A 14,424-nucleotide genomic window follows, 5' to 3' on the forward strand; every position below is an offset into this window, starting at 1 on the left:
TCTTAATTCAAGACGGCTATTATTTTTGTTTGTCTTTTTTCTAAACTTCAGGCACCTCTATACCCTTTGTGTCCTCTTCTCTTTCCGTATTCCCTCGGCTGAATGATTGGGGGATTATGAAAAGTGGAAGGGATACATAAAGCTTTGCTGGGGTGTTCTTTGCCTCCTCCTGGTGGCCAGGAGTTGAATTCCCACTAGTAATTAGAATGGCTTTGTGGACACTCCATGTCAGGAAAGAAAATAATTTATCAGGTAAGCATACATTTTGTTATATATATATATATATAAGTAACAAAATGTTTGCTTACGTGATAAATTATTTTCTTTGGATTACCACGAGACGAGAGTATGGGTGTTAGTTGTTTTTTTGCAGTTTGTGCTTTCCATTGAAGTCTATGGAAGAACACATTAACACGGTCTCAATATTCGAAGTTCAACTCTGCTTACGTCTGGGGGTTTTTTGCTCACGAGCAAACGTTTTACTTTCAACTTGTAATGCGAGCGCCACCTGATGTTCGTAAAGAGCCTCCATTTAGCAAAGTTATCACTCAAGTAGGAGTGCAAAATAGCCACTCAATCTAGCTCTCAGTGAGTTAAAAATAACTTTAAGTCCACTGCTTCATTTATTACTTTTGGGAATTAAGAACCTGGCCACCAGGAGGAGGCAAAGACACCCCAGCCAAAGGCTTAAATACCTCCCCCACTCCTCTCATCCCCCCAGTCATTCTTTGCCTTTCGTCACAGGAGGTTGGCAGAGAAGTGTCAGAAGATTTGGAGTAGTCTCTTATGGAGGGTAGTACTCTTCACAATGGGACTGGAGTTTTAAGTAGTCCTGTCAGCTTCTCAGTGAGAGCATGGGTGAAAGTTAGAGTCCAGAGATGCAGGGAGAGTCTTTCTGCGAAACCATCCCGACTCAGATTAACAGCTCCATAAGCAATCAGCCTTGACAAGTTTCACCGCCTGCTTTCTGCTCTCAAGTCCATGTCAGGAGTGACGCTACTAACCTGTCACACTTGAAAGGCTGTGTTCCTCTTCCACGGCATAGATTCTGGTAAGATTGTTTAATTTATACTTCTATGATAACGTAAAGAAGACAGGGTCACAGTGTGTCTCCTTTTATCTGTATAGAATCAAGGTTTAATACCCCCGGAAGGGAGGTTATTGAACGGGGGGGGGGGGGGGGGGGGGGGATTTGTGCACAATATGGTCTACTGTTTATTGTGTTTGATGCTGCGACGAGATGAGGCTCTGTCAAATGTGTGAACAGTTAGGTTTTTCAGAGATATGGTGCTGCCTTTTTTGGCGCATTTTCTCTTTAGTGCAGGGGTGGTCCTGCATGGCACTCCATGTGACCAGGTGTGGCCTCTTCAACTTCCTCTTTCTTGACCAGTGGTTGCAGGAGACGAAGCGTTTTTTCTGTGGTCCGTGTCATAGGAGGTGGTGAGTGCCCCGGCCGTTGGGTATAAAGGTGCCATTTATTTTATATCTAGTCTGTAACAAAGGCACAAGCTATGGAGGACTCTGATATGTTAGAGGGTACACCCTCTTTAATTAAACCTAATAACTGTGTCTATTGTGAGGAGGTCCCGGTTGATCCGCCTTCTCAACTCTGTTCCACATGCTTTGATAAGATTGCTATATCTAAAAAGAATAAGATATTTAGTACAACTGAGCTGTCCATCTCTGAGGGTTCTCCGTCCTGCGAGGTGTGTTCCCTACATTCATCTCCGATTGCACATGCAGCTCACCAGATCAACACTAATCCTCCCATGGTAGGGGCCTTTTGGCCACCAGATTTCGCTGAACAGTTGCAAACGGCGGTTTCTGCAGCCTTTAATGCCTTACCACGCACTGTTAAGCACAAGCAAAAGGTGAATCATAGCTATCCGTCCCAGGGGTTTATCTACTCTGCTGGATGTCTCTGATAGATTATCCACTGATGAAGGTGACTCCGACTCTTCGGAGGACGCTCCTTCTTTTAAATTTAAGATGTAGCATTTGCGCTTCCTTCTAAAGGAGGTGCTAGCTACGTTAGAGGTCCCGGAAGCCGAAACTGCCGGAGGAACCTTCGATCCCTAAACTAGATAGGGTTTACGAGGACAGGGTGGTACCACAGACCTTCCCAGTTTCCGTCAAAATGGCTAATATTATTAAGAATGAATGGGAGAAACTTGGAAATGTCATTTTCCCCTTCTACTTTTTTTAAAAAGCTGTTCCCCGTCCCGGACTCTCAGCTTGAACTGTGGGGGGCCATTCCTAAGGTGGATAGTGCCATTTCCATGCTCGCTAAGCGTACGACTATCCCGCTCGAGGATAGCTCTTCGTTTAAGGAACCCATGGATAAAAATTTGAAATCCATGCTAAGGAAGATGTTCCAATTCACGGGGTTCATTTTTCAACCGGCAGCAGCAGTCACTGCGGTGGCTGGAGCTGCTACCTATTGGTGTGACGCTCTGTCAGCTATGGTCAAGTTGGAGACCCCATTCGAAGAGATACAGGAACGAATTAAGGCCTTAAGGGTAGCTCATTCATTCATCTGCGATGCAAATATGCAGATTATTTGCCTCAATGCCAAGACATCAGGTTTTTCTGTTCTGGCCCGTAGGGTTCTGTGGTTAAAGTCCTGGTGTGCGGACATGACTTCCAAATCTAGATTACTTTCCCTTTTGTTTCAGGGGAAGGTTCTCTTTGTTCCAGGTCTGGACTCCATCATATCCACAGTCACGGGAGGCAAGGGGGCTTTCCTACCGCAGGATAAGAAGAATAAACCGTTCGGATACATCTCAACACCAGCAGCCTGCCGCAAAAACCAAGCAGTCCAAGGGATCTTGGAAACCAGCTCACTCTTGGAACAAGTCCAAGCAGAGTAAGAAACCTGCCGAGACAAAATCGGCATGAAAGGGTGGCCCCCGATCCGTCTCTGGATCATGTTGGGGACAGACTATCTCTTTTTTCTGAGGCCTGGTTAAGAGACGTTCAGGACCCTTGGGTTCTGGAGGTCATAGCCCAGGGCTACAGGATAGGATTCAAAACTCATCCGCCCAGAGGTAGATTCGTCCTTTCAAACCTATCTTCAGGACCAGAGAAGAGAGACGCTTTCCTAAGTTGCGTGAGAGATCTCTCCTCTCTCAGAGTTATCACCCCAGTCCCTCTAACAGAAAGAGGTCTGGGGCATTATTCAAACATTTTCGTGGTTCCAAAGACGGAGGGCACGTTTCGCCCAATTCTGGACTTAAAGTGCCTAAACAAGTTCTGTCAGTCCCATCGTTCGTTCAAAATGGAGACGATCAGATTGATTCTGCCTCTAGTTCAAGAGAAGCAACAATAAACCTGAAGGATGCTTACCTTCACATGCCAATCCACAAGGACCACTTCAAGTTCCTGAGATTCGCATTTCTGGACCAACACTACCAGTTTGTGGCCCTACCATTCGGTCTGGCGACTGCCCCAAGAGTCTTTACAAAGGTTTTGGGAGTGCTGCTTGCGGTTGCGAGAGCAAGAGGTATTGCAGTGGCTCCTTATCTGTACGATATTCTGGCCCAGGCTCCTTCTATCCCATGGTTGGAAGATAAACAAAGGAAAGAGTTCTCTGGTCCCCAGCAACAGGGTGGAATTCCTGGGTACGATAATAGATTCCATATCCATGAAGATTTTCTTGACAGATCAGAGATGTTCCAAGATTGCGTCCAGCTGTCTTGCCCTTCAGACCTCCTCCAGGACATCTGTGGCCAGTTGTATGGAGGTGATTGGGCTCATGGTATCTAGCATAGATGTCATTTCATTCGCCAGATTCCATCTCAGACCTCTTCAGTTATGCATGTTAAGACAGTAGAACGGCGATCACTCAGACCTATCCCAACAGATTTATCTGGACAGCCGAGTGAGGGAATCCCTCTCTTGGTGGACCCGCCCGGGACAACTGTCCCAGGGGACATCCTTCTTGAGACCATTTTGGGAAATTGTGACCACGGACGCAAGTCTATCAGGATGGGGTGCTGTTTGGGGGGCCAGAAGGGCACAGGGCAGGTGGACTTGAGAGGAGTTGACTCTGCCAATAAATATTCTGGCACTTCGGGCGATATTCAATGCTCTGAGGGCTTGGTCATCAGATTCCAGTCAGACAACATTACCTCGGTGGCTAACATAAACCATCAGGGGGGAACGAGAAGGTCCCTAGCCATGAGGGAAGTATCTCGGATTCTGGAATGGGCAGAGACCCACAACTGTTTGCTCTCAGCGATCCACATTCCGGGTGTGGACAACTGGGATTTTCTCAGCAGACAATTGTTTCATCCAGGGAAATGGTCTCTTCATCCCAAGGTGTTTGCGGAGATCTGCAATAGATGGGGGATGCTGGAGATAGACCTCATGGCGTCCAGACTTAACTTCAAGCTACCCAGATACTGGTCGCGGTCCAGGGACCCTCAGGCAGAGCTGATAGACGCCTTGGCGGGGTCTTGAAAGTTCAACCTAATTTACATTTTTCCACCGTTGCCACTCCTTCTTTGCGTGGTGGCCCACATCAAACAGAAGCAAGCTTCGATCATTCTGATTGCTCCGTTGTGTTCACGGAGGATGTGGTTTGCAGATCTGGTGGGGATGTCATCGTCTCCTCCTGGGAGGTTACCCTGTCGCAGAGATCTGCTGGTTCAGGGTCCTTTTCTTCACCAAAATCTAGATTCTCTGAGGCTGACTGCGTGGAGATTGAACGCCTAGTCTTGGCCAATAGAGGCTTTTCTGAGAGAGTGATCGATACTCTCATCCAGGCCAGGAAGTCGGTCACTTGGCGCATCTAACATAAGGTGTGGAGGACCTACTTATCCTGGTGTGAGGGACGTGGATATCCCTGGCACAAGGTTAGGGTATCCAAGATTCTGGCCTTTCTCCAGGATGGTCTGGACAAAGGTCTTGCTGCCAGTTCCTTAAATGGATAGATTTCGGCTTTATCAGTGCTGTTACACATGAAGCTCGTGTAGCTTCCTGATATTCAGTCATTTGTTCAGGCTCTGGTTAGGATCAGACCTGTCTTTAGAAATTTTGCTCCTCCTTGGAGCTTAAACTTGGTTCTTAAAATTTTGAAGAGGCCTCCGTTTGAGCCTATGCATTTGCTTGACTGGCTATCGCATCAGCTCGCAGAGTCTCTGAGTTAGCGGCTTTGCAATGGATTGGGGTTTCTCCCTAAGGTTGTGTCGACTCATAACTTCAATCAGAAAATAGTAGTTCCTTCCTTGTGCCCTAATCCTTCGTCAAAGGAGATGTTGCTTCATAATTTGGATGTGGTTCAAGCCTTGAAGTTTTATCTTCAGGCCACGAAGGAATTCACCCAGTCTTCGTCTTTGTTTGCTTATTCAACTAGGGCTGTGGCCTCTTCTTGGCCCTTTAAGAACAAGGCTTCTATGGAGCAGATTTGTAGTGGCGGCTTGGTCCTCTTTACATACTTTTACAAAATTTTACAAATTTGATGTTTTTGCTTTGACGGATGCAGCTTTTGGGAGAAAGGTTCTGCAGGCTGTGGTGCCCTCAGTTTAGGGTCCGCCTCATTTTTACCCTCCCGTTATTTTCATTCAGTGTCCTCTAGAGCTTGGGTATTTGTTCCCACAAGTAATGAATGAAGCAGTGGACTCTCCTCCCATTAAGATGGAAAACATAAATTATGCTTACCTAATAATTTCATTTCCATCTGTGGTAGGAGAGTCCACTGCTCCCGCCCGTTTCTCTGGTGAGCAATCCTAAATTTAAGATTATCTTCTGGCACCATTTATAACCTGATATTTCTCCTACTGTTCCTTGTTCCCTTGGCAGAATGACTGGGGGATGAGGGGAGTGGGGGAGGTATTTAAGCATTTGGCTGGGGTGTCTTTGCCTCCTCCTGGTGGCCAGGTTCTTAATTCCCACAAGTAATGAATGAAGCAGTGGACTCTCCTCCCACAGATGGAAATGAAATTATCAGGTAAGCATAATTTATGTTATAATGATCACATGACGGCTAACAGGAAATCCTTATTTGAATGTTGAGGGGTCTTTCATTTGAGGGGTTTTATGATGTATATGACATTGTGTATATCTTTATTTGGGTCATAGAGGTTTATTAGAACCACTTTTTTTAACCTGAAATATAATTTATACTTTAGGGTATTTGTCATTGCTTTGACTGTTAACTGGCAGCTGTTGGGATTCCACCCTCTTTAAACTATTGGGTGTTATGTCATCCTGTGGTGATTATCGGAGCTACACATCTTGCTGTGATTATGCACACAATTCTGTCAGAAAGCTCCGGGAACCCCAGAAGTCAGCGTAGAGGTTATTGATATGAGTATAGCAATTGTCTGACACCTAGAAGAGCACGAGACAGGTGTCTCATCTAAATGAGAGTATGCCCCTTTTATATGAGAGTGTTGTGAATGGTGTATGCTGAAATAATATGTGTTCATTTGGACAGCTGCAGGTTTAGTAAATATATAAGGTAAATGATTTTCCTTTTATGTCACCAACATTTTAATAAAGTCATGAAACACCTCATTTGAAAAAGAGGGATCCCCTCTTCTCAGACCTTTTTATAGGTTTATGAGGAAATATAGGGACCCTGATAATGCCCTTCACCCACCTAGTGGTGCAGATCACCATTACCATTGTGATCAATTTATTGTTATAAGAGCATGTAATCCCCTCATTCAAAAGATGATTTTACTCTCCTCTTAAATGAAGGATCTCATATCCCTTTAAATTAGAATGGGAAATATGGACTATGACATAAGATAAAGCATGTCCCTCTGTTGTCAGAAGTGCAGGTGATCTATTGTTCTCCATAATGATTGCCTACAAATTTGGGGGACATGAAACCACATTAAAAAAATGGGCTTTTGTTCTTTCATATGAACTATAACATCTTCCCACTAGATGCACAAGGGGTATAGATAAGATCCCCTCACTAAATACTCCCTGATGTTTAGTGTTGTAGATAATCTGTTTTTTGTTTTAAGGGTTATAACCTACATCTTAGAAGGATGCACTGCTTATTTGAAACAGCTGTTTCCTTTCTTTCAGACAAGGGGTTGTATGCACCTGTCAAATGGTCTGCGGATCATGATAGGGGCTCTGAAACAGCCTCTGCCTCCACATGTAGAGCAATGAGGAAGAGTGCTGCAGAGCAACAAGGAAGTTCAATGCAAAACAATGAGGAAGTGCTTCTTTACTGCTTTTGTAGTCTTTGTGCATGCACAGTATGTGATGATATGATAGTATCACGTCAGGCAGAGGCTGTTTCACCACTAGTGTATGAAGAAGCTTGTGCATGTGATGTAGGGAATGGGGAGGATGTTTCCCAGTCCTCTGCTTGTGTGGTTAAATTGCACTTGTGAGCCAAGCATGCGGAAAATGACTGAGAGCCTGGGGTCCTCCCATAGAAGATATGTTCAGAAACAGCAAAGCTTCATTGGAGATGCAAAGTTTTTGAGTGTTAGTGCTTTAGTGAATCAGGCCGTGACAGAGAACAAGCTTTGGTCTGAGGAGATTCTATAAGAGGCTTTGTCAGTATTATGAGGCCCCTCAGGGGATGATTTAAAGGCAGTTTTTACCTTAAGAACTGTGTGTCTCATTAAGGGAAGTGTCTTATTTTCTGTATGTGAAGGATAGACACTTACTGTGCAATACAGTACTCAGAAAAATTAGATGATTTTTCTCTCTATGCCAGGGAGTTTTTGAGAATCCGGCCCTCAGTCATTGTTCTGTCATGAAAGGAACTCAAGTTAAGTAGCAGTGGTCAAGACCGTTGACTCCTAACCTCTCCACCACCTCTGACAACCCTTGCTCTCACATGATTGGTTGCGCAAGAGCACGGGGTAGAAATGCAGAAGAGACTTCCTGTGCAATTTTAACTACGGCCAGTGATGCTTGCAAGAGTGGGCAGTTGTAAAACTGTAAGCCTGCTTCTTGTTAAATGGGGCCCATACTTTTTAATAATGATACTATTTACTTTAATACCTATCTTACCTTTTAATTTTCCTTCTTCAGAAAAAAACAGCTCATCGTTACAGCTTGCCTAACCCTTGTCAGACCACAATGAGCAGTGCAGGTAGGTTATTTTTTTCTATTGTAACAACTTTTCATTGAAAAATAGACATTCTTCACCTAACCAATGTCTGTCCTCTTAGATATACACAGAACTCAAGCGTGGTATCATGGGCGACTGTCTAGGGATGAGACTCAACGCCTCATAATGCAGCACGGAATGGTGGATGGGTCAGTGGTTTAACCATATTAAAGTAGTCACTTTCTAAGTATAGGGGGAATATATAAATATTATATTTGAAGTAGTAAATATGCCTGTAGAGGATTGGAAGGTTTGCAGATCAAGAAATGCATGTATATAGTAATAGTTCGTCTACAACAATTTGTGTGAGGCTGATCACTTTGCTAAGACACCTAAGAAGCATATCACAGCACAAAGTATACAAAGGTGTATTAAAAAGGATTAATCGAGACAATGTGCTCCTGATTTTGTAGACATTACATTAAAACAATACATGATGAAGAAATGCACTGATGACTAACTTAACACGTGGGGGTAGCAGATCAATACTTAAGAAGCCTTAAAAATCTCCAGTAGCACAGGGCCAGATTTAGGTAGGTTTCAGGGTACCCCCTGTCTTTTGCTCTTCCCTCCAGAGGGCTCTTTTGAGTTGTGACCACCTTGATTGCCCATGCACTAGAAGTCACCAATGCACACATTTATAGTTCTGCTTTTTCCTGGGTCCTACAAAAAAACATTTGAGGGTCTACACTTGCTCTCTGGCCATGAGTTGGTTATCCCTGATGTACAGTTCGTCCTTATGCTTCTTTCATATTAGGTGCAATACAATCACCTAGATTACGAATTTTGCGTTAGAGGCTATGCAGTGCTAACGAGCAGCTTATGCTCACCGCTCACTTACAGACAGCACTGGTATTACGGGTTTTTACAACCCAGACAAGAAGTGATCGTTGAGTAAAATTTTGCTCCTTACCGCACTCCAATACCAGTGCTGCTTACGTTAGCGGTGAGCTGGTGTAACATGCTTGTGCACGATTTCCCCATAGGAATCAATGGGGAGAGCCGGATGAAAAAAAGTCTATAACACCTGTCAAAAAGCAGCGTAGAACTCCTTAACGCAGCCCCATTGATTCCTATGGGGAAATACATTTTATTTCTACACCTAACACCCTATCATGAACCCCGAGTCTAAACACCCCTAATCTTACACTTATTAACCCCTAATCTGCCGCCCCCGACATCGCTGCAACCTACATTATATTATTAACCCTTAATCTGCCGCTCAGGACACCGCCGCTACCTACATTATACTTATGAACCCCTAATATGCTGCCCCCAACATCGCCGACATTTATATTATATTTATTAACCCCTAATCTGCCACCCCCAACATCGCCGCCACCTACCTACATTTATTAACCCATAATCTGCTGCCCCAACGTCGCTGCCACTATTATAAACATATTAACCCCTAAACAGCCACACTCCCGCCTCACAAACATTAGTTAAATATTATTAACCTCTAATCTGCCGTCCCTAACATCGACGCCACCTACCTACATTTATTAACCCCTAATCTGCCGTCCCCAATGTCGCAGCCACTATATTAAAGTTATTAACCCCTAAACCTAAGTCTAACCCTAAACCTAACACCCCCTAACTTAAATATAATTAAAAGAAATCTAAATAAAATTGCTATAATTAACTAAATTATTCCTATTTAAAACTAAATACTTACCTGTAAAATAAACCCTAAGCTAGCTAGAATATAACTAATAGTTACATTGTAACTAGCTTAGGGTTTATTTTTATGTTACAGGCAAGTTTGTATTTATTTTAACTAGGTACAATAGTTATTAAATAGTTATTAACTATTTAATAACCACCTAGCTAAAATAAATACAAAAGTACCTTTAAAATAAAACCTAACCTAGGTTACAATTACACCTAACACTACACTACAATTAAATTATTGCCCTAAATTAAATACAATTAAATTAAATTATCTAAAGTAAAAAAACAAACAAACACTAAATTACAAGATTTTAAACTAATTACACCTAATCTAATCCCCCTAACAAAATAAAAATCCCCCCCCAAAATAAAAAAAGCCCTACCCTACACTAAATTACAAATAGCCCTTAAAAGGGCCTTTTGCGGGGCATTGCCCCAAAGTAATCAGCTCTTTTACCTGTAAAAAAAATGTACAAGTCCCCCCCCAACATTAAAACCCACCACCCACACAACCAACCCTACTCTAAAACCCACCCAATACTCCCTTAAAAAACCTAACACTAACCCCTTGAATATAACCTTACCGGGAGAAGTCTTCATCCAACTGGGCCGAAGTCCTCAAAGAAGCCGGGAGAAGTCTTCATCCAAGCCGGGCGAAGTGGTCCTCCAGATGGGCAGAAGTCTTCATCCAGACGGCATCTTCTATCTTCATCCATCCGGCGCGGAGCGGATCCATCTTCAAGACATCCGACGCGGAGCATCCTCTTCTGACGACGGCTAACACAGAATGAAGGTACCTTTAAGTGACGTCATCCAAGATGGCGTCCCTTCAATTCCGATTGGCTGATAGAATTGAATTCTATCAGCCAATCGGAATTAAGGTAGAAAACATCCTATTGGCTGATGCAATCAGCCAATAGGATTGAGCTTGCATTCTATTGGCTGATTGGAACAGCCAATAGAATGCAAGCTCAATCCTATTGGCTGATTGGATCAGCCAATAGGATTGAACTTAAATCCTACTGGCTGATTGCATCAGCCAATAAGATTTTTTCTACCTTAATTCCGATTGGCTGATAGAATTCTATCAGCCAATCGGAATTGAAGGGACGCCATCTTGGATGACGTCACTTAAAGGTACCTTCATTCTGTGTTAGCCGTCGATTGAAGAGGATGCTCCGCCTCGGATGTCTTGAAGATGGAGCCGCTCCGCGCCGGATGGATGAAGATAGAAGATACCGTCTGGATGAAGACTTCTGCCCGTCTGGAGGACCACTTCGCCTGGCTTTTTTGTCAGACTCGTAATACCGGCGCTATGCAAGTCCCATTGAAAAAATAGGATGCGCAATTTACGTAAGTGGATTTGCGGTATTTCCAAGTCTGGCCAAAAAAGTGAGCGGTACACCTGTACCTGCAAGACTCGTAATACCAGCGGGCGTTAAAAAGCAGCGTTGGGACCGGCCAACGCTGCTTTTTAAGCCTAACGCAAGACTCGTAATCTAGCCGATAGTGTGGTATGTAACACAATTAGTACATTTCATTTGCTTCTGATTTGTCCCCAGTCTCTGTAAATCTCCCTCTAAGTCATTTTAGGTTAATCTATATGGAAGGAACAGGAAAAAATAATGTAAAAATGTTTTCCTAAAAGAATGACTGTTTAGACACAGAATATACTTTGTGGTATTGGAGAAAGTATATTAGAAATGTTGTGTCAGTCAAAATATTTCTGAAGACTTTGTCTTCTTTCCCTTTGCAGAGTTTTCCTGGTGAGAGAAAGCACAAGGAATCCCAAAGGGTTTGTCCTGTCTTTGTGCCACTTACAGAAGATCAAACACTACCTCATCTTACCGGTAGGTATGTGTGAGAATATGTTTAAAGGGACATGGAAGTCAAAAATAAAACTTTTCTTCTTAAACGGGAAGAGTCCACAGCTGCATTCATTATTTTTGGGAATTCAGAACCTGGCCACCAGGAGGAGGAAAAGACACCCCAGCCAAAGGCTTAAATACCTCCCCCACTTCCCTCATCCCCCAGTCATTTTTTGCCTTTCGTCACAGGAGGTTGGCAGAGAAGTGTCAGAAGATTGAAGATAGTCTCTCATGGAGGGTAGTACTCTTCGAAATGCGACTGGAGTTTTAAGTAGTCCTGTCAGCCTCTCAGTGAGAGCATGGATGAAAGTTAGAGTCCGGAGATGCAGGGAGAGTCTTTCTGCGAAACCATCCCGACTCATGTAAACAGCTTCTGGGCAATCAGTGTTGACGCGTTTCGCTGTCTGCCTTTATTCACTCAAGTCCATGTCAGATGCGAGGCTACTATCTGTCACACTTGAAGGGCTGTGTTCCTGTTCCACAGCGTAGATTCCGGTAAGATCGTTTCATTTCATTTCGATATGTGAATGTAATGTTAACAAAAGAAGTCAGGGTTCCTGTGGGACTCCTTTATCTTATGGAATCAATGGTTAATATCTCCTGAGGGGGGTTATATGAACAAGGGGGACTTTAATCATGTTTGTTATGTGATTCTGTCTGCTATTGTGTAGTGATGCTCGGGCTCATGGCTATTCGGAACATAATGGCCTTATTCATCAGACTGCAGGTCCTATGGAACTGGCGCGCCTTTTTGGCTTACACGGTGTACCTCGTGACCGGGTGTGGTCACATTGTATTTTCCATTTCTGTACCCTGACCGTGTGCCGATGGAGAGAGTCTGCTCGTTAGTTGTCTCAGGAGGTGGTGAGTGCCCCAGCCATTGGGAGTGTAAGGTGCCGTTTAGTGTATGTCCATAATTGCAATCTCCAAGTTATGGAGGATTCTGATTTTTTGGAAACGGATATCTCCGATTCGGAGTATACGTCTCTTCCCCCGAATCAGGGAACTTAGAGTGCGTTGAGCCATCCGCCCCTGAGGATTCCATGTCCTGTGAGGTGCGTGTCCCAGAACCTTTTTTTGCTGCGCAAGCAGGTGTCCCTATGGCCATTACTCCTTCTCCGGAAGGCGGTTTGTTTCCTCCAGAGGTTACAGCACGGTTCCACATGGCCATATCTATGGCACTGGCACATTTATATCTTCCAAGAAAATTACTTTTGAGATACTGTCTGTGTTCTTTTAACCAGGGTCCATCGGGCATGGCATCTTCTGAGTCAGTTTGACCTTCTGGGGAAGCGATGGCCTCTGAGGCTTCAGGAGCCCCACCCTCGGGCCGGTGTCGTCCATCAATCCGGCGGGGGATCATTTTGCCTTCCGCTATAGATGGGCTTCGTGTCCTACTACGGCATGTTTTGGTGGTGCTGGAGGATCCCAGTCCTACTGTGCAGAGGGATTCTCGGTGTTCTGTGCCGGACGGGAAAACTGGGTTAGACTATGGGGATGAAGCCAATCTTCTTGACGTCTCCGTTTTTCTTTTAAGTATCTGTTCCAGTTCTGAGCTTGGGAGGATGGGGCCTCTAATCGGCTGGTCCTGCTAGTGTGCCCATTCTCCTTGGGCGTTCACCCAAGGGTGCTGCCTTCTTTTTATTTTGATCCGGTTAGGATGTGTTTGATTTGTTTTAATAAGCTCATGTCTGTTATACTTTTCCGTTTGGGAACATTTCTTCTCTGGAACGGATACTTGCGATTTTGTGGTCACGTGGGCACTTCCTCAGAAGTTGCGCATTACTATATGCAAAATAGTTTGTTATCGATCCCTTTGGGGGCTTCTTGAACCTTGGACAGTCCGGAGTGCTCTTGTACAGGCAGGTACTGGTCGGGCGCTAGCTGCTGTTCCTTTCGGTTCATGTCACCCACGCGGTGCCAGTGTACTGGTTATCCGGTCGGGTGCTTTGTAGTTCACTTCGGTAAAGTGTTCGTTTTTTACTTGTTGCCTTTCCATTTCTAGAGGGGGGTGTTTGTCTTAGACATCAACCTGTTTCTCGGTTTTCGGCGAAGGGATGTATCGGATCCTGCTAAGGCTCATCATGCGTTCTGGAGGTCCTTTGGCCTCGGAACCAAAGTTCTCCATTCCCAAATGGTTTGGAGGTTTGGATGACCTCTGGACGTCTGGGGCACCAGTTTGGATGGTGATTTCTGTTTTCACTCTTGGTATCTTCTGGATGTCTGTTCTTGTGACCTAGTTGCAGGTACCTCTGGAGGTTGCTGGGGCTGTTTTTTTCCCTTTGTGGTGGTCGGGTCATCTGCACTGGAAGTTTGGGTATGTCCTTCTTCCTTTCCTTTCAGTATCTTGCACACTCTCAGAATTGGAGCTATGGGGTTTGGGTTATTCCCTTTTTTTCCCCGACAATCGCCCCTGGTCAGTTTGTCTGCCAGGAGTTGTGGGGCTTCTATCGTTATTCCTTGTGCGGTACAGGGTTTTCCGGGAGGCTGATCCTGTATGGATCTTTGGAGATTATTTTGTCTTCTCAGGCTAGAGGGCTTGTTTGGAGCCCTGTCCCTTGTAAACCCTGTGGTCTCTGGACTTGGGGCGTTGCCCTTCAAACCTCTAGGAGATCTAGCTCTCTGGGCTTGCAAGCAGAGTCCTGGGTTTAAATCCACCTTCTGGTGCTGTTTGTCATCTTCTTAGACCTGTCAAGATGTCTTGCTATGCTCTTGGTCTGAGTCTCTTGTGAGCGTCCAATGTCCAAGGACATTGGGATGTGGGGTGCACTACTTAGGGTGCATTCTCCTCCG

The 14,424-nt window shown here is 44.5% G+C and overlaps 1 protein-coding gene across 3 annotated transcripts in view; it reads left to right on the forward strand.

Moving 5' to 3' along the window:
• GRB7 (growth factor receptor bound protein 7) overlaps positions 1 to 14,424 on the forward strand; it is a 260,167-nt gene that overhangs the window by 230,384 nt on the left and 15,359 nt on the right. For all 3 annotated transcript variants that reach the window (XM_053698126.1, XM_053698130.1, XM_053698139.1), the window contains 3 exons: positions 8,011 to 8,071; positions 8,151 to 8,238; positions 11,520 to 11,613. In XM_053698126.1, the coding sequence (XP_053554101.1) occupies positions 8,011 to 8,071; positions 8,151 to 8,238; positions 11,520 to 11,613 (243 nt within the window). The remainder of the gene's footprint in view (positions 1 to 8,010; positions 8,072 to 8,150; positions 8,239 to 11,519; positions 11,614 to 14,424) is intronic.

This window comes from Bombina bombina, chromosome 1 (assembly GCF_027579735.1).
Source record: "Bombina bombina isolate aBomBom1 chromosome 1, aBomBom1.pri, whole genome shotgun sequence".
NCBI classification, from domain to species: domain Eukaryota; kingdom Metazoa; phylum Chordata; class Amphibia; order Anura; family Bombinatoridae; genus Bombina; species Bombina bombina.